The sequence below is a fragment of the Trichomonascus vanleenenianus genome (genome assembly GCF_965637985.1).
Source record: "Trichomonascus vanleenenianus strain CLIB 3782 genome assembly, contig: TRVA0_046S, whole genome shotgun sequence".
Lineage (NCBI taxonomy): Eukaryota > Fungi > Ascomycota > Dipodascomycetes > Dipodascales > Trichomonascaceae > Blastobotrys > Blastobotrys vanleenenianus.
Genome location: NW_027481841.1, coordinates 79,405 through 98,280, shown reverse-complemented (window position 1 = coordinate 98,280; position 18,876 = coordinate 79,405). Strand labels below are relative to the sequence as shown.

Sequence of the window (18,876 nt, the reverse complement as noted above, 5' to 3'; positions counted from 1 at the left end):
GTAGCAGTGTAACGATATAGCACTACAGCTATACCGGTCGCCGGTGATAACGAAGCGGCGGATTTTAGGTGATGCGGGGCGCGCGATTCGTCCCAATCAAGTGACCCCGTCACAAGCCTTTATCTGGAGGCGAGGCCTCCAGGGCTTATCATAAACAAGCCCATAATGACTGACTGAGACGCCTACCATCGACTAGGAGAGAACGACTAGTAATGCCTCATGTTTTCCGAATGTACGTATGACTGCTTGTTTAATAGGAGGATTGACTAACGAAAAATAGACACTTCGAAGTTCCTGACCCAGTCCCAGGTGCACTCGGCCAAAGCGTCGGCTCCTCTGTTCTACTCGACCAACGAGTACGGCGAAGAGGAGGAAGAAGGGCCATCGCCGTCGCTGTATTCGACTCGGCGGGCTACTAACTGGGTTTCGTCATTTGCATCGCGGTCACGGCCCAGGAATCCGGCGCTGAGCGACGACGACGAGGACGAGACCCCCGCACTGCATCCGATAGACTCAAGCACCTCGACCATTCACAGCTCACAACCACACGGCGCTCTGTCGTCAGTAAGGCTCAGCGAGCCATCAAATGATGACGATGAGCCGCCTATGGACATTGCTGTAGAGGACTCTCATGAATCGCCGAAACAAGGCGACGAAGAGGCCAGTAAACCATTTATCCCCATTGATCTGTTCCCTAGAGACGAGGAGGCCGCAATTGGCGAGGGATACGTCCCTCCAGAAGTTGGTTTCCCTACTAGTGAGGCCGCCCGGTTTGATTCCGCGTGGGGGAATGCCTTTCTTCTCTGTGTATCCATGTTCTTTGCCACTTCAGGGCTCATTTGGCTGAGAACGTCGGCCCCCAAGTCAATTCCCCTCGGGGACACGGTCTACACAGTCCTAAAAGCATCTGGGCCAACCCTGACAGCTACAGTGCTCTTCTCTGCGGCAGTCTCGGTCGCCTGGGTGCTCGTAATGCGGCGCTACGCCACGGCCCTCGTCTACACAATGATCATTTCTGTTCCCGTAGGACTCATATCGCTAAGTGTGTACCCGACCGTCATGTCGTATCGCACGCCAGACGGCGGCTACGGGTCGCAGGACCGCGCAATGCGTTGGTTCAGCTTCCTGCCGCTTATTCTCGCCTGCGTGTGGGTATTTGCACTCTACAAAGGTCGCCATGTCCTGGACCGCAGCCTTGGAGTCGTCAAGCTTGCCTGCGCCATGGTTTCCGAAAACCGCACGCTATTACTGCTGGGAGCTGCATCTGTTGCGGTGTTCTTGGCATTCTCGGTGGTCTGGACAACGCTCTTCACGCGCGTGTTCCTCGAGGGCCATATTATGGGCGGCAAACGGTGGGTGCTCGACCCCATCTCGTGGTTCTTTGGGTCCGTGTTCTTCCTCGTATACCTGTGGACATGGGGCGTCATCTCGGGCATCACGCGTGCGACGGTGTCGGCAGCCATCTCACAGTGGTATTTCCACCGTCATGAGTTCCCGCAGACGAGTACCGCAGACGTAGTCAAAGCGGGGCTTCAGTATGCAACCTCCGTCCAGTTTGGTACAATCTGCTTGTCTTCATTGATATGTCTGTTGGCAAGGCTGCCGCTGATTGTCCTGCCTAGGCGCCTGGTCAGCCTTGTGCAAATTGCAGTGTACAACCTTGTTTCGGCCCCAGCGCTTTCGCTGACAGACCCGCTAACACTCACCAACGCCGTAATCAATTCACAGCCGCTGCTCGATTCAGCCCGCTCTGTGTCGGCGCTGCGGTTTGTTGGCCCCAAGTCGCCGCAGCGCTCCTCGGCGTGGACGGCCTATCGCCTCTCGAAGCTCATTCTCAGCGCTGGGCGGTGGTTGACTGCGTTCACAGTAGGGCTCGCGTCGTGGGTGCATGCTGCGCGCTATACCAATGGTGGTAGCCTCTATGGATACGTTGTCGGACTTCTGGCGGCGTTCATTGGCTGGTTTGTGCTCGGCGCGACCGAAGGAACCCTTAGCATGGTCGTCGACGCGGCGTTTGTCTGCTTCTCGCTAGACAACTCCAACGGATCCCCGGGCGGCCACTGTACTGAAGCAGATAGACAATTCGGCTCATAAATTATCTTTTCATTGTCGCCTAGGTTCTTGTGGTAATAGATGTGGGGACTGGTCCCCCCCAAAACCGCCTACCGACCCAACCGGATCTCTTGTCAAGTGCTGGCTACCGACCCTACCGAGCGCAGCCTCACACCTGGGGCTCCGCTACGCGGAGATTCTTTCGACTTTGCAATTTGACCTATTAGGCCGAAAGATAGTTTCTTCAGTGCCATGGACGCTCCGTGAAACACATCAGGCGAGCATTAATGCAATATCAGGTCAGAAAGGAAAGATCCTTTATCAATTGAGATAGCTCATGTAGCACTCCAACTACCGAATCAAGAAAGGATCAATTGACATTTTATGCCAGCGCTGAGCTTCAGTAGGCCAGTACTATTGAGCGCCAGCTTCGAATTCTCTAGCTCCTCTCCGCACAGGTTTGTCTGGAATGAAATAAGAAAGTCCCCTCGCTACTTCCAATGTAATAGCAGTAGTAATAGTCTTTGGCGGCTGTCTAAGGAATCGTTTGTCTAGGGAATTGATACAACAGAGGCATGAACAAATATACAATCTAAGTGAACCTCCCGGGATCTACTAGAAGTTATGCATGTACAACCCCTGCTGATCAATGAATGGTTCCAGTCTTTTTGTAGACGAGCATCTATTCTACCCACGGCTACAACGAGTTCCAGTATACGGGTGCTCTCTTCATGATGCCACTGATTGGGTTGAGGTTCGACACTGCCCTTCGGCGTCATTGTAGTTCAATTCACCCCAAGTATGTGGATGACTACCTAAGCAAGTCCGCAGATTTGCATCCTGCTACGAGGGCCCAGATGGACACTCGTTTTGCGTGCATCGTTTCGACCAACTCCATTTTCTTAGCTAACGACAGTCTCTGCTCCTGGAAACTACATATGGTTGATTAACAGGCTACGACCATGCTGATTTGCTAGCGTCTATGGCACGCTGGAGAAAATCATGCCGAACAATGACGATAGAGAGAGATTCCGTGCAAAGCAGTACAAGCCATTGTGTTCTACGCAATCTCAGTAGAGGAATTGGATCGCCGCAATAGGCTGTTGTCCCCACAAGACTACACTCAAGGGCTCTGACGCAGTGGCCATACCTTTTGCAGATGAAAGAAGCTATGAAACTGGTCAATGCTAGCGTAAGAGGTAGTCTATACATAACGCCCCCGAGTTACTTGGCACAAGAAATTTATCAAACAGGGTCTCGACAAGCAGCTTATCAAACAGAATCTCGACAATGTCCAATCAACTGGAGTGTGGAATAAATATAACTTCTGGCTCTGGAACGCGAGCTCCCCAGTGCACATCGCCGTGGATAATAAAGCATTTGTCGCTTATCGAGAGTGCGACCAAGTACTAAAACTGTCATTCCAAGTTCCCGGAAGAGGCACCGTCGTCCTCAAGTTAGCCAGTGGTCAAATGCTATCCCTTAGCAATGTGAAGCATGCTCCCGGTGCGCAATTCAATTTTTGTATCCCTGTACGCTGCGACAAGGGATCAATTTCCGGCTCCGAAAAGACGGAGAATTGATGCTCGTTTTGGCGGCCATCTTAGCAGCCAGTGGGTCCACTTTGCACGTCTTGGAGACGGCAGCCAGCATTTGTTCATAAATGGAATTGCCAAACCACCTGACGAGGCAGTGGGCCCATCAATTATTGCCTCGTAACAAATTGAATACCAGAAAGTTTGGGCTTCTCAAGAAATGAGGATTCCAATCGAAAGCCAACGGCGCTGCAGGTACGCCGGTGGGACGCGCATGCGGCTCATGTGCGGCTCGCGCGGCTGAGGGGCACGTGGGGGGTGAGTTTTTCCGGCGCTCCGAAAGGGCAAAGCCCGAACCAGCGTCTCGGTTGCTGACTTAAATGAATTTTGGAAATTTTACTCAGCTATAAGCTAGCTGATCGAAAGACCTGGTTTTATGGAAGTGGAAAAAAAAACACTAGCAAGACTTAAAAGATGAGCAGCGAGGACGGTTCGGACGTAGGGTCTGCGCCTCGCATGGGGATGCAGAATCCTAAAAATTTCCATCCCTGCCACAGCCACGATCTCGAAGACCACTGCGCAATGGGGAGTGAAGATAAAGCCAGCAACCAGGGGGACACCAATACCAGCAGCGTTGGGTCTCTCGAGGCAAGACCGATACCGTACCGGTTACCGTCACCCTCGTTTTATGACACTTTTGCTAGCCACTCCGGCTCACCCATGTCGGCTGGGGTCTCGACGAGCCACAGCCACAACCTTCATACGATGCTGCAATACCAGCAACAGGGGTCTCCTCGGGACATCGAGGAGACTTTTAGCTTGCGGTTCGAGAACCTCCAGGAGATGCGGCCCTACCATCTCATCGGACGCAGCGAGCCGCTCGCCGACTGGCGGTCGCTGAAAAAACCTGAATCGGAGATGGCTCTGATACGTCGAAAGGCGGCCCGGAGGTACTACGTGCGGCAGAATGACCTGCTCGACCGGTACATGGAGATAGATGCGCTGCTGGACTCGGGCATCTCGGTGTCTATGCTCCGGGTGTACGGCCAGGACCTCCGAGAGATCCACGCTCCCGTGGATTTCAGACAGGGCGCCCCGGCCAACATTGATACGGAAGGGTCTCCTCTAATTAGCAAGAACCGCCAAGAAGACAATTCGACGGTGATGCTTGCCATCTACGTCAATTTCTTTGTTAACTTTGTGCTGCTTGTAGGCAAGGTCATTGTGGCCCTACTGACCAACTCGCTGTCGGTACTCGCTTCGCTGGTCGACTCAGTTCTTGATTTCCTGTCGACGCTCATCATTTGGATCTCGGCGCGGCTCGTGGGCCAGCGCGACTGGAAGACCAAGCACCTATACCCGGTGGGCCGGAACCGGCTCGAGCCCATTGGTGTTTTGGTTTTCTCGGTGCTGATGATTGTATCTTTCCTGCAGATTGCCAATGAGGCAGTCCAGAAGTTGTGGAGTGGAGACGCTCCAATCGTAGAGCTCGGGGTCTGGTCCATGGCCATTATGACTTTCACGATTCTGGCCAAGGTTGCGTGCTGGCTGTGGTGTAGAGCGATGAAGTCAAGTGCTGTTCAGGCCCTGGCCCAGGACGCCGTGACGGATATTGTGTTCAACTTCTTTTCCATGCTGTTCCCACTCGCTGGCCATTGGATGCAGATCTGGTGGTTCGATCCCCTGGGTGCGTTGATCCTGTCGTGCTATGTCATTTATTCATGGGGGCTCACTGCGCTAGAGCACATTGACAATCTTACCGGCACAGCGGCGTGCACCGAGGACCGCCAGATTATCCTGTACACGTGTATGCGGTTTGCCGATTCAATCCGTCAGATCACAGCGCTCAATGCATACCACACGGGCGACCGCATCACGGTAGAGGTGGACTTGGTGCTCGATGGCGATTTGAGTCTAAAAGACTCGCACGACATTGGCGAGGCGCTGCAGTATGCGTTGGAAACGCTGCCATTTGTCGAGCGGGCGTTTGTTCATTTGGATTATCGAACCGGTAACTTTACGGGCCATCTTGATCGTTAAGCTTGTCAGTTGGTGGTGAGACATAACATGATTCGAAAAAAAAAAGTCCATAGATTGCTAACATTCTAAGTTGCATGCCGAATTCCACTGTTTTTCGTGGGCCAGCCCTCGAGCTCCCGTAGCTCCGCTTCGCAGAGGACCTTCACAGTTAAGTATGGGTGAAATCTAGCAAGTAATGAAGCCCTGAGCCAAATACTAAATCTCTGTAACTCTACGATACTATCGGAATTCTACAGGTCATGGCGTTAGGGGGCAAAGAAGATGCTTATCCCGGAGTGACGTTCTACCGGTGCTAACTACATACTGTACCTCTTAGGGTATTTATTATGGCCAGCTGGAGAGGATACTAACGACGAATAATCCTTTGGTCCGAAGCGATATACAATAATAAAGTGCAACGGTAATTATTGAACTACCGGTACAGATAAAACTTCGCGGTCTGGAGTGGGTCAACATTCTCCGGAAGAGAAGTCGACAAAGTCTTCAATTGGCTAGCCATCTCATATCTCAAATTTTTGAATAGATATCTGACAAGTTCTTCGACTCAAATACTTGTTCTAAATATCTAATAAATCAAAATTTTGTTGCCGGTGCACGTACCTAAAAAAGATGGGGTTGGCTGATTATCAAGCATAAGGGACTACGCTCATACCAGTCGTAGCTCACTTCACAAGTTGATAAAACGTTGGAATCAAAAATACCCTTTTAATTAAGTGTTCACCCTTCCTCTGACCGTTCTGGACCTGAATAGGAGACTGTGTACTCAGCTCCGATGATCTCAAATTCATCACCGATCGGCGACAAACTTAAGCGAAATCACTCAAAAGATCAAAGATCAAACACCATGGTGCGTAATATATGTCATATTGTAGGATTTTTGCAGGCTAACACGTTCTAGCACCACGCTGATTATACATCCTTTGGCGAGCAGTCGAAGAAAGAGGCCTATGAAATGGCTCTTATGAGCGCCGAGGCACTTTGCGACCAGTCGAATTGGGTCGCCAATACGGCCAACATCGCCTCGCTGCTATGGCACATGTACATTTCTTTGGACGCACAGGTTAACTGGGCCGGCTTCTACGTCCAGGACCCTGCCGTCGAAGGGCAGCTCATCCTGGGGCCGTTCCAGGGCAAGGTCGCCTGCCAGACGATCAAAGTCGGATCCGGCGTGTGTGGCACCGCCGCGCAGTCCAAGCAGACCCAGCTGGTTCCTGAAGTCGACAAGTTCCCGGGCCACATTGCCTGCGATGGTGAGACCAAGAGTGAAATTGTCGTACCGATCGTCGACACGGACGGGACTGTTCGAGGCGTCATTGACATTGACTGTCTGGCTCTCAACGGGTTTGACGAGACGGATCAGGCCTATCTTGAAAAGATCGCCCAGCTGCTAATCAAAGCGTGCAAGTGGTAAAATCAACTGGTCTGTTACAAGTAGAAGCGGTGAGATAAATCGATTGGTCTATCACAAGATATCAATGAGTCTACGGTAAAACAAATGCGATCAGATAATTCAGTTAGTCTACCACAAGTTCAAGTGGTAAGATAAATCAATTAATGCATTGTGCAAGTGATAAGATAAATCAATTAGTATATTAACAAAAACGACAAAATACATCTGTCCTTGAATTCATAAAGTCGTATCATTATGGACATTTCTTTTAAATTAGACCTATCTCCACCAGACGAAGAAGAATGCAAGAAAAACTAATGCAAAAAGGGCTAGCCATGCTCTCCACCCGAGACCTGTCCGCTTGGCCATTGTCATCATCCGTGTGTAGGTCCCCTTGAGACGGTGTCCGGTGTTTTCAAAGGCATTCTCCATCTCCTGGAGAAACTTGTTGTCGCTGCGTACCCGCTCACCAATATCAATGCTAACCTCCTTGAGCAGCTTGATCTTGGCGCTCAGCCCCTCCATCTGTTGGTCGTTCTGCGACTCCATGTCCGACAGCACCTGGCTCGAATACTGTCCTTTTGAGTTTGGCGTCGCTGTTCGGTACGGTGTACCCAGCCCGCTGGCCGGGTTTGGAGTGGGTGGCGTACCCCGGCCGTAGTTCGGGCCAAAGAGCTGCCTGCGGTCTCGCTGTTGGCTCTGTGCAGAGTATCTGCTGCTCATCGTTGAGTGCGAGTCCTGGGTGTCGTGTCCCCCTGTGAAGGCTGAATGTTGCGTGCGGCTGTGCGTGACAAGTTTGTCACGTTAATTAACCAAACCTTAATCGCAATTATTTAATTGCTAACTAGTTAGTCGGCGAGCCTTCAGCAGCTAGCGATCCACGGTTGACGATTGACGATAGAAAGGCTCGACGCAAGGAGAAAATGAATGAGGAGAACAAGTTTTTGTCTCCGAACAAGGCAGCTTCGGGCGAAGTAGGAGGGAAGACGTTTGATGTCGTCACGGTCGCGACCGAGGACCAGATCAACGTCATGATCTATACCAATGGCAAGCTCGGGCGTATGTTTATTGTACCTCTGCTGGCCTCGACTGTGCAGAGCGTGCACACAATTGGTGGTGATGAAGAGGACTCGGGGCAGGATATGCTGACGCCGCTGCCTCACCTGACACCGATGCCGCTGGTAGGGGGTGGAGGCGACCGAGACGTGGCTGGCAAGCTGTATGCTGCCATTGTTGCATCGCTCGTATCAAGACAGGCGCCTCAGGAGAAGCGTAAAGTTATGGTCGCACTTGGCCCTGGCGTTGGGCCGCGTCCAGACGAAGACATCACTAAGAACCATCGGAAAGAGCTGCTTGAAGTAGTGCGGCTAGTCCAGCAGTGCCGAGTATGGTAACCTCCGCATAGCGGAGCCCCAGGGGGGTTTGGGGGGACTGGTCCCCCCAATTGATACCATTGGAGTGTTTACCGTCCATTAGCTACTTTATAGAAAGTCATAAAAGGTTCTCCTTGATGACTGTGTTTCTCGAAACCCACGTTCAGGGTATTACTACAGTATTTCTTCAAAATCAATCGTTTGGAGCCTCAAGGGGGGTCCTGTCAACCGATGTGCTTACCCCTCCGTACATTGTAGTAACTATTTCATAAAACTAATGATCGCCTTATGAAAAATTATACTATCAGTGTAGTGCGATTTCATCATTCATTCACTTTGTAGAACATTATAAAGCCTGGTCACCTTCCTGGATCACGGCGGTTTCAAGCAACTCAACATTAGCCTTGCCCTTGCCCTCGTTTCTCACAAGCTCGTCCAGCTGCTTAAAACTGCCCGGATCAATGAATGCAATGAGCTCCCACTCCTCGGACCAGTCCTCGTCGTCCACTTCCACCGCCAGCGCCTTGACCTTGTCGGAGTACTTTTTGGCGTCCTTCGACGGCGCAGTGACTCGGACCTTCATCCGCGCTCGCGCGATGGGGATGACCTGCTTCGATACAAGCAGTTTGATGCCTTCCAGCGCTTGTGTCTTGGGTGGCTTGTTGGCATTGACGTTGAACGAGAGCTCGTGCAGCGTCTTCTCGATGATGGAGGCAGGGTACGGCCGCTTGTTGGTCGGATTGATGCATTTGTCGGCGATAATGTGCAGCACCTCGGCCTTGGCCTGGTCGGCCTTGGCCTGGCGCTCTTTATTTCCAACCTGTAGCTCACCCTTCTTGAGGATTTGCAGGATAATCTCGTCCTGGTTCGTCGTGCCGAATGCGGCCTTCAATTCGTCGTTGTTGGCCACCTGTCCTTTGGAGACATTGAGGAACACCTGCGGGATTTGCAGAACTTCATCGAGGTCCTTTTCACTTAATCGCGGTTAGTTTTGTTTCAACGGTCTTCAAAAGGTAATACCCACACTCCCTTGCGCCAATCGACGACTTTATTCTGGTAGCATGCAATCTCAAATCGCTTCTTGCCCTTGCGCATGCGCACAAGCGACACATTCGTCAGCTTGATCGACCCTGACGGCTGTTGAATAAGCATTATGGCTGTCTCCGCTAGTGAAAGATTTCAAATCGCTGCCGTGCCGCTATCTTAAAGTGGTGATCGTGATTAGGTAATGGCTTACCGGGACTGGGCGGCGTGCGGCTTACCCCACGCAGCCAAAACCAGCGGGAGATATGAACAATCAATTCCAAGTAAGCAATGAAGGGAGCAGTCCCCCAATTACACTATATGACTCTGTAGTAAGTGACATTTATCATTCGAGGGCCAGCCCTCGAGCTCCCGTGGCTCCGCTTCGCGGAGGTTTTCCTCAACCGCTGCCATCTTCCTTCACCAATTATTAAGCCACAATTGTTATATTCCTAGGCATCCTTTTCTCGAAGTTGACAGCTTCTTTCTACGGCATCAATTGGTCTGCAATAGCGGCACTACTGGTACTATATTATCGGTAGTTTGTAGTTTTCCTCGTGCTACAGTGGGCCAGGGCCACCGTTGCTTTCATTTGGAAAGTTATACCTGTGCTACCATGTATCATTAAATATCACATGTAATTCGATAAGTTCGCTATCCAATAACGGCAGTAGAGTATAGTAATGCCCATGGTAAAGGAATACGCACTATAATTAATGGCAGTGGAATATCAAGGCTGAAGTTAAGACTTACATCTCCATTTCACGTATCCAGATTGAAAAAAAAAAATTTCAATCGAGTGAAGTCAATGTCGGCTATTTTCAAAGAGCTACAGTATTTGATCAAATTACCGACACAGTAATTTATGTACAGCTGTAAGTACCTGCATTAGCATACATGCGTTCACGATGCCAGCCTTGCGCCAAGGTCTAAAAGAACATGTGATTGTACATCCATCGATTGCTCTGACTACATGGCAGCCTGGTGAGTGAGATCGGCGTTGTTGGAACTGGACATGGCAGAAAGTTTATGAAGAAGAAGCAACATCACCATGATAAGGTCCGACTTATTATAACCCTAGTACCAAGAGTCTCAACGGTCATCCAAAATTGAACCGTTTCCAACCGTGATGTTGATAATGAGTTGGATAAATGTATGCTAGTTCGCCTTCAAAGCGCTGTCATTCATTCATCTAAAAAGTTCTTGGGTTTTCGTCAGTAAAATAATGTTTCCTGGTACTCCGCGGAATGATTGCCCTGGATACGTGCTGATATTGAGGGGTGTGGTTTCCTGTTTTATCAGCTTGTTGAGATAACCCTCACCGTATTAGGAACTACTGTAGAGATAGGTACCGATATATCCGCTCATTTCATGTGAATATTTTCTGCCATTATTATTGTTGATTTGTCGGATGTTGATCCTCTATTCATAATCAATCACTATCGTCAAATGCATCAGTGGGCAACTTCAATTGCCTCACACTGCCTGAATAGCAAACATTATAGCCTTCATTGAGAAAAACATAGCTGAGCAGAATCTCCAAATGCGCTCATTACTAAATATCGACATTAGAAAATAGATGTAAAGTTAATCTTCCATATTGATACGCCTTATCCAACGTTCAATTGAAATGGTAAAGTAATTCGGAACGGCCGCTACAATTAATGTACCAATAGCGCGTGTATCAATAGATTAATTGGGATGATCGCCTTTATAGGCTATTCCTTCAATGGTCACTAGCGGAGTATTATCGCTCACATAAAGTTGAAGTTTCAACTTCAAGGAGCATCCATTTCTAGATCACAGTAGCCACTTACCAGATATATAATTTCTCTACTCTCATACTATATGTACTGGTATTGGTATTGGTATTAAATGAGTACGAATATTTTTGTCCCCGCTGATAAGCCCCCTGCACAGTACAGTATTGCAAAATGCACTCTCTATCAGTTGCTATCTAGAACATCCAGCACGCTGAGCTTTAGTGATCTTCAAACCTCAAAAAACCCTACATTCGAGAACTTAAGTGCGGCACATTCACAGATCGTCAAGCTAAGAAATTATTGTCGATCCGTGTACTTCTTGCCAAACTCTATTCCGCCTACCCCGGATGCCACGCATAACTCAAATTGATGCCAATCCTCCGAGTCCCAGGGAAGGCCCCTCCCGACACGACTTACATATCTCATCATTGCTGAATGTACTCTAGCTCACCCGTGCATTGCATCGCGCACCACGGCTAGAAATGAAAAAAAAATTGCCCGCAAAAACAGCATTCCTCGCAATTGCTCCTGATGGTGGTACTCTCCAGGAGTCGCTGAGGGTCGTGCGCGCGGATCGGGACGCGTGGCCCTGTAACCCCGACGGAGGGCGCGGCATGGCGAAAAGAGGGCCCGGACGTGACATGCGAGACACACCAGTGCCTGTCAGGTACAGGTGTAGCAGCGCGGCAGGACGCAGCAGCAAACTGGGAGGCTGTGCGCACTTATGCTCTGATGTGATCAACCGCGCCGGTCGTAGTTTGCATTCCAAACTGGGCGCGAGGCATCCGCATGGAAACGAACCTGATCTGCCGATTTGCCTGGCCCTTTGGCAAAGCAGTCGGCATTTGATTCACCACATGAGGTCGGAAGCCCGGGTTGCACCCTCCCCCCCCCCATCGAGGCTTTTCCCAGAGGAGATTCCACCGTGTCCTGTGTCGTTGTGTTCTTTATATACTTTATCCGTATATTCGGTGTCCACATATACTGTGTAGTTTGTACATACTGGGTATTCTGTAGGTTGGGTTGTGCTAAATATATCGTGCGTAACACATGCCTAGACGTATTTTCAAGAGCCTATCACGACGTGTGTAGTGCGCCGGTTTCTTCTTGGCCCGTCTCATTCCCAGGGCGAAGATTTTCCTGCAAAGCTGTCTTATTTTTTTTATTTTTCCTCGTCCTTTTTGCGTATTTAATTCGATCCACCCCATCGCCTTTTTCTTTCCTCACTCCTGCCCCATTTCACGTTCCATCTCTTTCTCTGTTGTTCTCTGTTGTTTTCCTGCTCTGTTTTGGTTAGGGGTAAAGTCAACTTGGTAAAGAACAGAGTTTATTTATCTGTCGTTCTTTTTCAACACCTGCGCTGTGAACGAGTTATAGTGTAGTAGGCGACGCAGAAAAACGCTTCAGTCAGTACTTGCCTGTTTTTTTTTTTTGTTTTCGTTTTTGTGATTTCGTTTGAATTTTTTTTTTTTTTTTTCGTTTTAATTTTTCGATTTTTCGTTCCTCGTATTTTTTCTGTTGACTTGTTGGTCTGTTCGACTTTTCGCTCTTCGATCTTTTGGTGTTTGGTTTTTTTTATTCAGAAATTAACGACTTAATTGATTGAGCGATTACCGTTCTATTCAATCTTTAAACGAAGTTCCCACGAGTTTGACACGTTATTTATTTTTGTCATATTGGCGACCTCCGACTCCCTGCCGACCCTTTTGACGATTGATAGGGTTCAGACCAATTTTTTTTAACGACTCATTACCTATCCAAAGGACTCTGTATTTTGCATTATGTCCTTTAGCCATGAAGGCCCGGCATTGAGCACTGCTCCTCATGACTCCACTACTGCCCCGGCTGCCCCGGCTAATGGTACCGACAACGCCGGAACGAGCGGATCGAAAACGACGCTGTGGATGGGCGAATTGGACCCGTGGCTCGACGAAAACGCCATCCGTAAGATCTGGTCCGCGTTTGGCGAAAACGTCACGGTCAAGCTCATCCGCGACAAGTTCACCGGGGCCAACGCCGGATACTGCTTTGTCGACTTTGGGTCTCCCGCTGCCGCCAACAAGGCACTCTCCCTCAATGGCCAGCCCATCCCCAACTCCCAACGCTCCTTCAAGCTCAATTGGGCCTCCGGAGGGGGGCTCAACGACAAGCGCGAGGACCGGGAGCCCGAGTTCTCCATCTTCGTCGGCGACCTGGCCCCCGACGTGACGGAACCCCAGCTGCTGCAGGTCTTCCAGGCCCGCTACCCGGCTTGCAAGTCTGCCAAGATCATGATCGATCCATCGACCAACGTGTCGCGAGGCTACGGTTTTGTACGGTTTAGCGACGAGCTACAGATGCAGCGGGCTCTCGCCGAAATGCAGGGCTTCTATTGCGGCAACCGCCCCATGAGGATATCCACGGCCACGCCCAAAAACAAGACCGCCGCAGCCGCAGCCGCAATGGTTGGCGGGCTCTACCCGCAGATGGTGCCCAATGGCCCGGCGGGCAACCCAATGGCCTTCTACGGCAACCCGCAGGCGGCCATGAATCAATTCACCGACCCTAATAACACCACCGTATTTGTCGGCGGCCTCTCGGGCCACGTGTCCGAGGATGAGCTGCGCAGCTACTTCCAAGGGTTTGGCGACATTACCTACGTCAAGATCCCGCCCGGAAAAGGGTGCGGCTTCGTCCAGTTCGTCCAGAGACACTCGGCGGAAGCAGCTATCACCCAGATGCAGGGCTATCCCATCGGCAACTCGCGCGTGCGGCTCTCCTGGGGACGGTCTCAGGCTAACTCTGCCGCGGCGGCGGCCGCCGCACCCGCCGCAGCCGCTGCGGCGTACCGGGCTGCCCCGCCTCCACCGAACGTGTACCCGCAAATCGGCATCCCGCAGCCTCACTACGGCCCGTATGGCCCTCTCAACCCCCAGGCTGCGCATGTCCATCCGACCCAGCAGCAGCTGGCCCCGCCTCCTCCTCCTCCGCCTCCTGCTCCGCCAGCCAGCATGAACGCCAGTGTTCCCCCCAACGCGCCTCCTCCAGAGGTCGTCGTCCAGCAGCAGCCCACGGCGCCGGGTCAGGACCCTACTGAGCCTGTTCCAGTGGCACGTCTCAACGAGCTGTACCTGGCGGCGCGAGACGGCCGGCTCGATCGTGTCGAGTCGGACAGCCGGGGCTACCACGGCGTATACGCTCAATAATCCAACCCACCACTTTGTGTCCTTTAAGAAAAGTGAATGCCTAGAAAAGAAAAGGGCGAAACGATTAACCGAAAAGTTTTATTTATTGACTCTATTGAAAATATTAAGAAGCTAATCATAGGGGCTGGCCCCGTTACCATCACGATCCTCCCCTGGGGCCAGCCCCCAAACCCCCGTAGCTCCGCTTCGCGGAGATATTGCAGCATCCAAAAGGTTTGAGGGGACTGGTTCTCCCATGCACATTCATTATATAGCTTCAATTGAACCCTAAACATCCTTTCCATAGGTCCGCTTCGCCGAGTTCTTGCAGCGTTGTCTAGTGTGCTGAAGACATTTAGCTTACCGGACTGGCCTTTACAGCCAAATATTATCGATCTACTCAACTTTATGCACATATTCAGGTCTAGATTATCGTTGAACGCTGAACATCGCATCTGTTTCCATCGTGTTATAGGGTAGCAATTGGACAATTGCGGTCCACTTGGAGCGGACAAATATTCCCTCCTAGTATCAACGGGGAAATCAGTCCACCCCAATTCCTCTGAGGCTTGGTATAAAGAGATATTATAGCGATCAATGACCTCCGCGAAGCGGGGCTACGGGGGGTTGGGGGCTGGCCCTCAAGTTCAATTGAAGCTATAGGATATTCCTGAAGGGTGACTAACTAACCCCCTGTGGTTCCGCTAGCTATGTGAGCTGAAGGACTGGCCTCGAATACAGACTACGCAACCGGCACATGAAATAATCGATAATGCCGATATTAGCACGGTAATTGAACGGACTGTTCGGCCTGACGGGGATAACGATGGGAGGGGGAGTATGTGGGGCGGACAGCCGTGCACCAATCATCACATGTAGCCGAGCGGCCCCTGGGTATATATGCGACAGGAGAGGCCGTGAAGATTGTGAGGTATCTAAGCAATGTCATTCAAGTTCTCCGATTCAGAGTGGAAGACCGCTGCGGCTCTTTTCGACGGTGTCATTCCGCCACTCGAGAGTGCCGAGTCTCTCAAGCCTTTTGTTTGCGACAAGCTCGGTCCTACCGAAGATGATCTCGAACAGTTCGCAAAGACCTGTCCGTCCAAGACGCCTGGATTCCGCGAGGCAGTCGAATTCGCGATTGGCCAGGTATCGATTCAGAAAGCCAAGGATCTCAAGTTTGCGATGAGGATGCTGGGCATCCGATCCGTTGCTCTGGCCCTGACGGGATCGAGAAAGCTCATAACGGAGATGTCGCAGCAGGAGAGAGAGCGGGTGCTCATGTCGTGGCAGTCCTCGTCCATTGCTCGCCTCAGGACGCTGGCACGGACCTTTGTGGACACAGGGACCAACTACTTTACTCGGCTCAACCCGCTGGGGTACAAACTCATTGGACACCCCGAGCGCAATCCAAAGGCTGAGGGCCTGGACTTTAGCAAGTTCTACGAGTTCAAGATGCTGAACCTCGGCGAGCATACCACCAGAGCTGAAATTGAGGTGGATGTCGTCATTGTCGGGTCTGGAAGCGGCGCCGGAGTGGCAGCCAGCAAGCTTGCCCGCCGGGGCTACAACGTTCTTGTGCTCGAGAAGGGAAAGTACTATCATCAATCTGAGCTTAAATTTAATGAGGACGGCGCGTATAGACTGTTGTACGAGAACCAAGGCGCCCTGTTGACTTCTGACGGCTCAATGACTGTTCTCGCGGGAGCCACTTTAGGCGGGGGAACAACAGTCAATTGGAGCGCTTCGCTGAGAACCCCTAACGACGTGAGAGAGCAATGGGCCGAGCACGCGCCGTGGTACAAGGACAGTGTGTACGATGACGCTATGGACTATGTCATGCAGCAGATGGGGTGCTCGACCGAGCACATTAACCACTCTGAGTGTAACAAAATCATCCTGGACGGGTGTAAGAAGCTTGGCTATGCCGTTAAGGATGTCCCGCAGAACGTCGGGAATCAGCCGCATGACTGTGGACTGTGCTTTATGGGGTGTACCCATGGTATTAAGCAGGGCGGGGTCGTCAACTGGCTCAGGGACGCCTGCGAAAATGGCGCCAGGGTGCTCGATGAGACTAAAGTATTCAGAGTCGTGCACTCTAACGGCCGAGCTACCGGTGTAGAGGCTATTGTCAAGGACAAAATCGAGCTCATTGTGCGGGCCAAGAAGGTCATTGTCGCTTGTGGGTCGCTTCAAACGCCTTGTCTGCTCAAGCGGTCCAAGTTCAAGCACCAAAAAATCGGTAAGGGGCTGAAATTGCACCCTTCGACGTGTGTACTGGGCGACTTCGACTACGAAATGGACCCTAGCGAGAAAGCAATCTTGACAACAGTGTGCACACAGTTCGCTGATCTCGACGGCCGTGGCCACGGACCACGGCTTGAGGCTATTCTCAACGCGCCAGTTATCGAGAACCATTATAAGCAGTGGAAGGGTGGCCCACGTTATCGAGAGGACCTCATGCGGTACAACAAGACCGCGGCGATACTCGTCATCACTCGGGACCGAACCGATGGCGAAGTTGCAATGGGCCTCGACCGGCCGTACTTTCCCAAGATGCGCTACAGCATGAACAAGTTTGATGGCGAGGCGTTGCTCCGCGGATGCATTGGCGCCGCAGACGTTCTCTACATAGAAGGCGCCAGGCGGATCAGCATGCCTATCCCTATGGTATCTACCTTTGAGTGTGAGATCCCCAAAGAAAAGCGTCGAATCACGGATAGAAAGTACCAGAAGTGGCGTAAGAACGTCGAGTCTGCTGCGATTCGACCATTGAGCGCTTCTTTGGGCAGCGCCCACCAGATGGCGTCGTGCCGGATGGGCAGGACGCCCAAGGTCGCACCTCTTAATGAGCGTGGACAGCTATGGGAATGCGACAATGTCTACGTCGTCGATACTAGTGTCTTTCCGAGCGCTAGTGGTGTCAATCCAATGATTTCCTGCATGGCTTCCTCCGCGGTCATTACCGACTTTGTCATCCAGGATCTGGCGAAGAAGAACGCTCACAAGCTCTAACTAACCAAACTAGATTGTAGCCATAGATATTTATAAATACTATTGTTGAATCGTTTGTTTTCGAGGGCCAGCCCTCGAGCTCCCCTGGCTCCGCTTCGCGGAGGTTTCTCCACTGCACATTGTACTTCAAACTGAATAACGTGCTCTCAACTCGAGATGTTGATACTGTAAAAGACAATTCTTACACGGCTTGAAATAACTAATGCGAATGTTAAAACTTGCAATGCGCGTTCATCAATAGATCAAGTGGTATAGACGGTGAGTGTATGATGCAACAGCCGATGCTTCGTTGGTCAAGTGGGAAATCGGTTGTCGAATACCCACCAAATCTATTTCCTTTCTTCTCTGGCTTGCAGATCAATGGCCCATTCTAATTGGCCCTTAAGCTTTGGTCGTCCTCAAAAGTTAAGTGGATCCTAAAAAAGTAGGGTTACCTTCTCGATCCCGCTTATTGCGTCATATAAGTTCTCTTATTATCCCGAGCCAATATTTAGAAGCCCAATTGGCGCGATTCTTCGTCATAAACAAGATGCATTAGAATATATAAAAAGGGGGTTTTCGTCTAATTATCCTGTCGAGCCTGGTAGACCTGCTTAGTCTCTTCGGTGCCGCCCAAAGCCTTGTAGAGACCCTCGTGAGGATAGTTTCTTCGCACGGCTGGTGACTCGTGGTCAACAAAAGCATACACGAATGCGGAAAGGCCAGCGAATGCCAGAACAGTCCAGCCGACCCACTTCAATGCAGTGCTATCCGAGACCTGGTCGAATCGATCTGGCGACCAGACATCGACAACGTCGTAGTAGTGGTACAGTGGCTCATTGAAGTTTCGCCTTTGCTGCTGGTCGTCGTACTTGATGTGTGGATTTCGACCCTGGTAATACTCGTGTGGGACGTGGGGGTAGTCGCCAATGAGTCGGTCGTCGTTCTTGCCCTGCTCGGCGGCCATCTCAGCAGTGAGCGGCTCTGGCACCCGCTGGGAGTTTGGAATAAGAGAAATGCATCGTCGCGCAGAGGTTCGTGCGACAGCTGGTCGCAGTATCTGGGCTGATCGTCTCAACATGGTCCCTCTGTCCTTTTTTTCGCTTCCCGAGGATTGAAGTGAACTGAAGGTTTTGGGCCCAATGGGCGTTGGGAGCGAAAAAATTCGAGCCCTGCCATTGGTTGGGAGGTTTTCATCCAAGCCGCATGCGGCTTACTCACCTTATCAAGGGCGAGGCGCGCGTTTGACGTAAAAGGGTGATGAGAGCCCCACAGAATGCGGCGGAATCGTTTATGAAAGTTGGCGCGGGCGCACGCTTTGGTCCCAACGCGAGCGCAAGGCTTCACGCGATAGCGATATCCTCACTTTTTCAATTTGCCTACATTTGAGCTCCAGGGTCGGCATCTCACGCGTATCGGAGCGAATAGAGTGGCGAATTGTGTCAAAGACGACCTTGACTTTAGTTTTATAAACGTATTTCGACTCGTTTATTTCCTTTGACCCACCATGGTCGATTTGATTAATTGAAAACTGGTAGTGGA

General features: G+C 51.0%; 9 protein-coding genes across 9 annotated transcripts; 6 read left to right on the top strand and 3 right to left on the bottom strand.

The window, feature by feature from the left end:
• Positions 1–219: 219 nt before the first annotated feature.
• Positions 220–2,094, top strand: TRVA0_046S00936 (choline transporter-like family protein; the record flags this gene model as incomplete). The annotated part of the gene is made up of 2 exons (XM_076686933.1): positions 220–232; positions 281–2,094. The coding sequence occupies 2 exons, from the start codon at positions 220–222 to the stop codon at positions 2,092–2,094; spliced, it is 1,827 nt and encodes a 608-aa protein (XP_076538862.1).
• A 1,967-nt stretch (positions 2,095–4,061) lies between these two features.
• TRVA0_046S00914 (cation diffusion facilitator family transporter) lies at positions 4,062–5,627 on the top strand (the record flags this gene model as incomplete). The annotated part of the gene is made up of 1 exon (XM_076686932.1): positions 4,062–5,627. One exon carries the CDS (start codon positions 4,062–4,064, stop codon positions 5,625–5,627), a length of 1,566 nt encoding a protein of 521 aa, XP_076538861.1.
• Positions 5,628–6,471: 844 nt separating this feature from the next.
• Positions 6,472–7,038, top strand: TRVA0_046S00892 (L-methionine (R)-S-oxide reductase; the record flags this gene model as incomplete). The annotated part of the gene is made up of 2 exons (XM_076686931.1): positions 6,472–6,474; positions 6,526–7,038. The coding sequence occupies 2 exons, from the start codon at positions 6,472–6,474 to the stop codon at positions 7,036–7,038; spliced, it is 516 nt and encodes a 171-aa protein (XP_076538860.1).
• A 258-nt stretch (positions 7,039–7,296) lies between these two features.
• Positions 7,297–7,740, bottom strand: BET1 (Bet1p; the record flags this gene model as incomplete). The annotated part of the gene is made up of 1 exon (XM_076686930.1): positions 7,297–7,740. One exon carries the CDS (start codon positions 7,738–7,740, stop codon positions 7,297–7,299), a length of 444 nt encoding a protein of 147 aa, XP_076538859.1.
• Positions 7,741–7,940: 200 nt separating this feature from the next.
• TRVA0_046S00848 (uncharacterized protein) lies at positions 7,941–8,411 on the top strand (the record flags this gene model as incomplete). Its single annotated transcript, XM_076686929.1, has 1 exon — positions 7,941–8,411. The coding sequence occupies one exon, from the start codon at positions 7,941–7,943 to the stop codon at positions 8,409–8,411; it is 471 nt and encodes a 156-aa protein (XP_076538858.1).
• Positions 8,412–8,736: 325 nt separating this feature from the next.
• Positions 8,737–9,542, bottom strand: SDO1 (guanine nucleotide exchange factor SDO1; the record flags this gene model as incomplete). Its single annotated transcript, XM_076686928.1, has 2 exons — positions 8,737–9,364; positions 9,415–9,542. The coding sequence occupies 2 exons, from the start codon at positions 9,540–9,542 to the stop codon at positions 8,737–8,739; spliced, it is 756 nt and encodes a 251-aa protein (XP_076538857.1).
• A 3,415-nt stretch (positions 9,543–12,957) lies between these two features.
• On the top strand, positions 12,958–14,361 carry NAM8 (Nam8p; the record flags this gene model as incomplete). The annotated part of the gene is made up of 1 exon (XM_076686927.1): positions 12,958–14,361. One exon carries the CDS (start codon positions 12,958–12,960, stop codon positions 14,359–14,361), a length of 1,404 nt encoding a protein of 467 aa, XP_076538856.1.
• Positions 14,362–15,282: 921 nt separating this feature from the next.
• On the top strand, positions 15,283–17,355 carry TRVA0_046S00782 (uncharacterized protein; the record flags this gene model as incomplete). Its single annotated transcript, XM_076686926.1, has 1 exon — positions 15,283–17,355. The coding sequence occupies one exon, from the start codon at positions 15,283–15,285 to the stop codon at positions 17,353–17,355; it is 2,073 nt and encodes a 690-aa protein (XP_076538855.1).
• Positions 17,356–17,917: 562 nt separating this feature from the next.
• On the bottom strand, positions 17,918–18,415 carry TRVA0_046S00760 (uncharacterized protein; the record flags this gene model as incomplete). The annotated part of the gene is made up of 1 exon (XM_076686925.1): positions 17,918–18,415. The coding sequence occupies one exon, from the start codon at positions 18,413–18,415 to the stop codon at positions 17,918–17,920; it is 498 nt and encodes a 165-aa protein (XP_076538854.1).
• Positions 18,416–18,876: the final 461 nt, after the last annotated feature.